The sequence below is a fragment of the Abrus precatorius genome, unplaced genomic scaffold (genome assembly GCF_003935025.1).
Source record: "Abrus precatorius isolate BTA unplaced genomic scaffold, Abrus_2018 Scaffold7, whole genome shotgun sequence".
Lineage (NCBI taxonomy): Eukaryota > Viridiplantae > Streptophyta > Magnoliopsida > Fabales > Fabaceae > Abrus > Abrus precatorius.
Window position 1 is genome coordinate 10,017,714 of NW_020874417.1, and position 8,717 is coordinate 10,026,430.

General features: G+C 39.6%; 1 protein-coding gene across 1 annotated transcript; it reads left to right on the top strand.

Moving 5' to 3' along the window:
• Positions 1–7,142: 7,142 nt before the first annotated feature.
• On the top strand, positions 7,143–7,637 carry LOC113871452 (RING-H2 finger protein ATL70-like). Its single transcript, XM_027508549.1, has one exon. It carries the CDS (start codon positions 7,143–7,145, stop codon positions 7,635–7,637), a length of 495 nt encoding a protein of 164 aa, XP_027364350.1.
• The last annotated feature ends 1,080 nt before the right edge of the window (positions 7,638–8,717 follow it).

Here is an 8,717-nt window from a genome sequence, read left to right on the forward strand (position 1 = left end):
AGCGTTCCCCACACGGATTCAACCTTCAATCAAGCTCCCGAACGGCTTTGGAGGCAATTAATCGGTGGAATAGGGCTTTGGGAACGAGAGGATCAAAGGAATTTCGAAGGGAGAGGGAGAAATAACTTTTCTCAAACCCTAACCCTCTTTAAATCCTTTTTTAGTTGCGTCACTCTTGCTGTAGCGAGACATTCTCACTGCAGCAACACGCCCTCTTGCTACAGCAAAAAATCAGAGAAAACTGCACTTTGGTTTTTGCAAAATCTCGCTACAACAAGATTGCACCCAAAAATGTACCACAAACTGTCGCTCTCTCGCTATAGCGAGACGTCTTTCGCTACAGCCTGAAAGTGACAATTTTAGTCCTTCCTCCCAAGGCCCTCTTGCTACAGCGAGAATCCTCTCGGATAATGGAGTAAGACAATTCTACGTTGGTGACTTGGTATGGCGAATAACAAGGGAAGCACGTCAAGACAGGCGAGAAGGAAAATTAGCTGCTAATTGGGAAGGCCTCTTTCGGATAATGGAGCGGCTTGACAACGAGTCATACAGGCTAGATACACTAGAAGGGAAGCTAATACTGAGGACTTGGAATAGCACACATTTAAAGCATTACTTCAGTTAAACATTTGTAATATATAATCGGTGCACTCTTTTCCTCACCCAGGGTTTGTCCTCTTAAAAGAATGTGAAAAAGGGTTTCCTGGAAAGGTTTTTAACGAGGCACATTATCGATAAAATATCTCTTACACCTACTTGGTTGTCTTAAATTATTTTATTTCCCTCCCGAGTACTCCTACTCGGCCAAGGAAATATTATTTATCGCATTCCCTCCCGAGTACTCCTACTCGGCTAAGAATGAATTATTTGTATCACCCTCTCCCGCATACCACTAGGCTAAGAACGACTTGTCTATTGCATTCCCTCCCCAGCTCTATTACTTGGCCATGCCTAAACATATTCCTAACGAGTACCTCTACTCGGTCCAGGTTGTTAACAACCCCCCAAATACTTATCCAAGATCGAATCCATTTACTCTTACTAGGTCAAAAGCAAAACCTATACCGAGTACCCCTACTCGGTCAACTATTCCAACATTTCGTTAGCAGTTAATCACTTAACGGGTTGACGTCAGTATTGCTTATACATTTTACTAGTCAACTCACAACAAGGTAATTTACGAAAACATTAGTGTTCAAACATTACTATTCAGCTCACAAGAAGAAAATTTAAGAAAACATTGATATTCATTTGTCAATAAGCAATACAAAAAATTAGGCACTATCGGCCCACAAAAAAAAAAAACTATAACCCCGCTTCGGCGCCTTGAGGAGGCGAGGTATCCTCTTCACCAGGGTTCATAAGTTGACTTAGGGCCAAGGCGTCAGGTTCTACCTCCTCGTCCACTTCATCATAGGGAAGGAACTTCCTACCAAAGAAGTCTCGCGTCAGCTCGAAACTGAAGCCCGACGGGATCTGGCAGAACTCAAAGGCTTGGCGGACAACGTGACTAAAACCGACTTCGTGCTCAGCAACAATTTTTATGCTACACTCGTCGGTTAGTGCCTTCAGCTCGGTTTCAAACTTTTGCTTCTCTCTGTCCACTTCCAAGCTCTTTGCCTCGAACTCCGAACTCTTTGCCTTCAGCTTGAAGTCTTTCACCTCCAGCGCCTCCTCGGCCGCCCGCAGCCGGTTACCCATGATATAGAAGTGCTCTTTCAGCTGAGCAACTTCCTCCTCCAGGGACTTATTGGTCTCGACCAAACTTGATCGGACCTCTTCACTTTGGGCAAGAGCCTAGTCGCAGGAGATGAGTCAGCCTTGGACCCTTTCCAACTCTTGCAGGGGCTCCAATGCGAAGCTGCGTACCATCACCATGGCCCGTGCCTGGAACTCGTAATACCATTGCCAACAAGTTCTATGGGTTTGCCTATTTATCAGGACTCGTGCAGACTCCGATAATAAGTTCGGACACACCATTCGGTTAACCCGGAAGCCTTCAACAAAGAACGATTCCAGTATGGTGTCAGTCGACAGGGTAGTGGGGGTGGAGGAACCTTCCCGGCCACTTGACCCGGCATCAAGCGCATGCTTGGGTCGCTTCTCCTTCTCTACCTCCTTCTCCTTGCCCTTGTCTTTTCTTTTCTTTGCCTGGCCTTCGACAAGAGGTGGGTCTTGAGGTGGAGAACGAGCTTCAGTTACGAGGGGCAACTGATCTATTACTAGGTGTAGGTGAACCCAAGCTGGAGTATCCTCGAGAGCCTTCAGCTTAAGACCACGACGATAACCCAATCCGGCTCCTCTCTATGCCATTAACCCTGCAATATATACAAGACGAGTCAATACAAATCGACGGTCATGCGCAATAGACACAAATATATGAAACATACCATCCAGATCCACCCGGAGTTGGGGGGACTTCAACAAAAGAACAAAAGAGCGGGCAGGAAGCTCCCTAAGTAGAGTCTTTATATACTCCAGAGCCGACAACATCTCCTCGGGATAAAGGTCATAGTGACGAGGTACCCAGGTCCAATAGAAAGGAAAGAGAGGTTATTTTTCCTTGTCAAAAAAATATTTTTTACCTATAGGGTTTACGGTCACCTTAAAGTAACTGGTTTTGAAACCCTTAAAGAATGCAGTATAAGGTTTGAATAGGGCAACTCGGCCTGCCTTATTAAAGACACCCACTTCGCCTTATCAAATGGACGCGTACAGAAAAAATGCAAAAATAAACCTACCATAGGTTCTATGTAATGAAATTTACAAAGGACCCTGCACGCTTGCATGGCCGCCCACCCATTCAGATGCAGTTGCGTAGGTGCAACGTTCAACACCCTTAACACACCCATTTGGAAGTCGTCAAAAGGGAGTCTAACACCTAATTCCCTGAACATATACTCGTATACATAAAAGGTGTCAACCCCTTCAACCTCCTCCCCTAAAAATACAAAGTCTGGGTGATCGGTCCCATCGCCTTGACAGGTGTTTATTGCTATAGGATACAAATCTGAACCCTTCCACAAAGATATGTCACAGTTATCTACAAAGGTTTGAAGACATTTGTTTCTCTGGAAACGAGAAAAGTAGGCGGCAACTTCACCATGCACCCATTCGTATCCAAGTACGGAACATGAGGGAAAGATAGGTCTCTCTCTTGGGGGGGCTCGCATTCGGTAGAGGTTCATCTGACTCAGCACCTGCTTGGGATGATTCGGCTTCGGCTTTTCCTTCATCCTCCCTTGTAGTAACCTCAGAACTATCCCTATTTGGTCGTGAAGACACTTCTTCAAACCTATCATTTGTGAGGCTCTCGTCCTCGGCAGATGTAGTCGGCCTCACCGGGTCCAACAAGAAGTCCACCTACTCAATTGAACTAGCCATGACGATAATAGAAAAAAAGGAATGAGAGAAGCAAAGCGTACCTTTCGGTTTGAAGAAATAACTATGCAAAAGCGGAAAAGGCAATGCACAAAAGGTACTCTTTGGTGTAGAGCAAAAGTGTGTGAATAGAGGGATGGTCCACCACATATTTATAGAATCTAGGGCTTTAGACAAGCAAAAGGTCACGCCTTCTCTGAACTGTTAGATCTTCCTCAGATCTGACGACAGAAGCTCTACACACGAGGAAACCCTAGCTTCAAAACCCTAATTCATTAACGTTGACGTCACACCATCAATATCTTTCTGCTCACACCGTATACTTGACGCGCACATATCGCCAGAAGAAAGCTGACTACCATGTCGTCTCTTGGCCGAGAACTCCACCAGTGGTTCCAGCCCTTTCACCTTACATCCTCGCTCCACGAGGGGGGCTAGTGTATCAGGTAGAACACTACTTGACCCAAACTGTAGAAAGAAGAAACCGACTACCCCTTCGGCCTACTAAACTTAGATGTTGATATTATTATTAAGCCCTTTTCTCGTATCTCGTCGGGCTTGGGGGGCTAGTGTGCTGGATAGGGCCTTACTCGGACTAACTTGTAGGAAAAGAACCGCCATTCGGTTAATATAACCGAATACTCTTATCAGATTAAAAAGGAGTTAGCGTAATTGATGATAATAACCAAAATATTGTTTATGTTAAAGGGCCAAAACTAATTAAGAAGCCAAAATTAAGTATAACTCAAGTCCATTAACTCATAATAAAGTCTATAAAAGAAAGGTAGTGAGCACGGGTATGAAAAATTTTCTCTTTGGCATATTATTAAAAGAAAATAGTATTTGTTATTCAAGATCGATATCTGACTTGAGCATCAGAGTGCCTTTTGCAGGTGGCCTCTCCACTTCAACAGCGTACAAAAGGACATCATTCCACCAGGACAGAGATTAGAAGATTAGTGTTTTCCCCAGCAGGAACAGCTACCCTTCAAGGTTGTGTATGGTTGTGATCCTTATTTCCTTGCCATGTATGTGGTGCAAGAGAATGACCATCCTTCAATTCAAGAGCTACTCATGCAAAAGGATAACTAAAAACAACACTTGCACAAGGCTTAACAATATAGGAAGAAGTACGTTGATAAAAAGAAGATTCATGTTGAGTTTAATATAAGTGATCTAATTTTGGCTAAATTACAACCATATTTAGACAACATTGGGAAGGTTTCTTGTAAACTATTCCTACTTGCATCTACCCGTAATAATCCAATTTCTCATCGCTCTGAGTTCAAATTATATCATCATGGCAATCATCAACAATTGTATGTTCCACTTCCTATCACTACCCATGACTTCAATCATGTCATGCAACAAGTTGCCATTTTAAGAATAAGAATGGTACTTAGGGGTAATAAACAAATTCAATAGAACCTAGTGCAATGGAAGGGATTGACAAGATCACAAGCTACATGGGAAGACCATTCTGCTCTGATTGATGCATGTCCAGACTTAAACCTAGGGGACAGTATTGATATTAATGGGGGTGATATTATCACATACAAATGATCAAAGGGTAATTGAGAAATATGACATGAAGGCAAATGATGGTACATCATCATCTAGAGATGTGGCAGTTGATCCAACAATTGTGGGCGTGGGCAAAAGTAACAAAATGTGGGTAACAAATTCACATTGAAAGAATTTTTTGTGGGACCATTAAGGATATATACCCATTTAGTGAGAGGAAGGTGTAAAATGAGTGATTTCTTATTCTCTTCTTTAAGGTCTCATCTCTCTTGTTATTTCCTTTTCTCTATATTGCTACTCTTTCATGGTAGCCTACCTCCATTATGAGATACTTATAAACTTTATAAGTAATACTTATTACATCATTGTACACTCTAACTTGTTGGAAAAATTTAACAATACAAAATCACTTTAGATAAATATGGTTATTTGAGAGGTTATTTCTCTTGGTTATTTCAATTACGAGTAGTAAGTGATTAGTTACTTTGTCACATATTTAGCTGCTGATCAAGTGTGCATCATTCAGTATATACATTCCTTTGTATTTTTTTTTATTCCATAGCAATAAAACATTGAGAAGAATACACGTACAATTAGTTCTATATGCAAGATTTCTTTAAAACTCTTGAATTACATTTTGTTTAAAGAAACGTTCCATAAAAAAATATGGCACGGTGGATTGAAAAAGGAAGACATGATGGTACGTATTTCCTATTGAGTGAAAAGCAAAAAATGACTTTGATTTCCAAAAATAAACTGACTATTTCCAGTTTCCTGCCCTTTTCATATGGTTTCACTCGAAGCGTGGTCATCCTTCAACGGTGGGGCTCTCTTGTAGACCAGAAAAACCGTTTGACCCCAAAGAATTAGGAAGAAGAAATCCCCACATAGTTAATGTTGAAACATCTACAATTGATTAAAATATATCTAACATGGTTTTAGCGATAGTGAGTTTGACTTATATATATATTATCTACTTTAACTCCCAATTGTGCATTTTGTCCTTCAAATAATATTTTGTAGCATACAACTGGTTCAGAAATTAACCTAATTAAAGTAGTCAGCAACAGCCCAGATAATATTCGGCTTCTGGGGGAATAACCATACCAAAAGAAATTTTCAATCAGAACTGGTTCCTTCTGGGGGGGAACCTTTGCCCATTTTTTTCACTACTAATTTTTCGCTTATAATTTATATATGCAGCCTTGACACGTGATTACAGGCCAAAGTCAAAATTATCGACAAATCATGAAGCATTCATACGTATATTCGTCCAATAACACAACTTACAAATAATATATACAACCACAAAACTCCACAATTCAGTTTCTGATTTGTCGAATATAGTAATGACACTAACACCAATTATGTATTATTTTGTAGACCAGAAGCATGCTTATATGAATCAATAGAATAGTCACACCTAGCACTCTCCTTTCTCTTTCTCTCTTGAAATGGCTTTATTCATTGCCATTCTTGGCATAAGAATCGCAAGTTGAGGGTAAAATAGAGTCAAATGACAGATATATTTGGCCTTCGCCAGCTTGTAGCTGCATGTTTTTATTATATGTCCTACCACCACCACATGACAACTTCCCACAAGTTGCCATCTTATTCCTTTTGTCTATGAATATGATAACAATATAACCTTCCTTTCCAATTCAAATAGAAAAATATAAACGCAAAATCACTACTTGCATTAATCTCTTCGGAGCAAAAATTCAACCCCATGGCATGCAAGCTTACTAAATAAGGATAAACTTTACATCATGTTGCTTATATATATTCTTGTCATCCAGTTCTCAAATCAAATAATGACATGATTTTTAATTTAGTTTTGCATCATATTCTTAGTAGCGACTATTTTGTCCCTGTTTGAAAGAACTTATTTCAATAAGCTATTCAATATAACTTATTAGAATAAGCCCTTTTTAACTTATCAAAATAATTCCTTTCAGCTTAATTCTAAAGAATGTCATTTTTAAATATATGGTATAAACCCTCATGGGTTAAAAGTTTACTGATCAATAAGCGCTGAACTATTGTTGAAAAGAACATCCACATGTAATTGTTTAATTTGAGAATGTGATAACTTAGATATAAGGAACTCGATCTAAGTTTTGTCCACTCAACAAATGAAGAGTAGAAAGTTTTCCTTGAATTCCTTATAAAGCAGCGGGCTTCCTTGTCCCTCATTCCTTTCCTCTTGAAAATTTCCAACCCCAACACAAAGGATCATGAACAGCACTTCCAATTCTGATGACAACCGTTCAGAGGAGCAGCGTGGATATGCAATTTACTCAGTTGGGTTATCTCTTGCGGTTATCCTAGTGATCACTGCCATAACTCTCATTTCTTATTACTGTAGCCGTAGAAGCTTGCAAAACAGTCAAGTAAGTGCTACTGCCAACACCAGTGTGGAGCTAGATTCTGCCTTAACTATACAAGTTCATCAAGGAGAAGCTGTTGTGAACAGTTATCCAGTGCTATTGTATTCCCAGGCCAAGCAGCATAAGCCTGATACAGAAACAGTAACATCATCGTGCTGCTCAATATGTTTGGCAGATTACAAGGATTCAGACTGGTTGAAACTTCTACCTGATTGTGGTCACTTGTTTCATAGAGATTGCATTGATAGGTGGTTGCAGGTAAACCTCTCATGCCCCATGTGTCGAAATTCGCCACTCCCTACTCCTCTTGCTCAAGTTCCCTTGGCAACAAGACATGATTAGAAGAAATTTAGAGTGGGTGAAGAATCAGCAATGATATTCATACACTTGTATAGTACTTTCACTTCTCTTCCACCTTATTTTTCTCTCTATTTCTTTTATTTTGGTCACACTGGATTCACCTATCACATCTTTTGCTTCTCTGGCTTTTCTTCCTATCTCTTACTAGGTGTATATGCCTAGCGAGTGTATAATAATCATTATTAATCTAGAATACCATAATACCCCCTAACAAAGAAAAAGAAGGGTATTGTAGCCAGGGTAAGCAATCTCAATTAGCTAAGGATTCAATTGGGCTGATTGTATTTGGATGGAGTCATGGAAATCTATCTGACTGGGCCACAACTTGGTGAGTTTGGCTTCGTTGTTGGTTTTCAATGTAAAGATAGTGCAGAAAGAAGCTTTGAAATATTCTGCCAAGAAGTGTAATGAAGAAAATGTTTCATGGTCAATGCAGTAAGAGAAAAACTTTCGAAATCAAGTAGTATCTTAACATTGAATTTGTGAAAAGTAGCTTGTGCTTTTTGTTTGCAAGCTTGAAACACACGGACCAAAAATAAGTGTGTAGTTTTTCATAAATAATGGCAGCATATTTAGTTACTGAGTAGATGAAAGGTAACAGAGTTACATTTGCTTCATCGACGCCTACTACTAAAATCCTACTCCTCTCTTTTTATAAGCAAAATAGATTAAGAGGAGAGTTCTCACGATTCTGGATATGTTATAGGAGTTAGAAATATTTACCATCTTGTAGGAATAGTATTTCAAAGATGTTAATATCTTTTGGAGCTATTTCTTATGTTGATACCTTTTATGGTTGAAGGGACTAGCATTTAGAGGGAGACAAGGCCTCTAAAGTAATTTGAAGATCCAATATGTTACATGAGCTGCTGTTATTGGAATATTCTTGTTTCTCGTGTTTTTGTTACTATCCTTTTAACAAAACGTTAGAAAATAAATAGAAATTAGCCAACATATCAAAAAAAAAAAGACATTCCACATGCTTCTAAATTAAGTAGTTATAAGAATATTCACATCTTTCAACGGGTAAAATAAATTTGTTAAGTAGAAACTCAGGTCCAA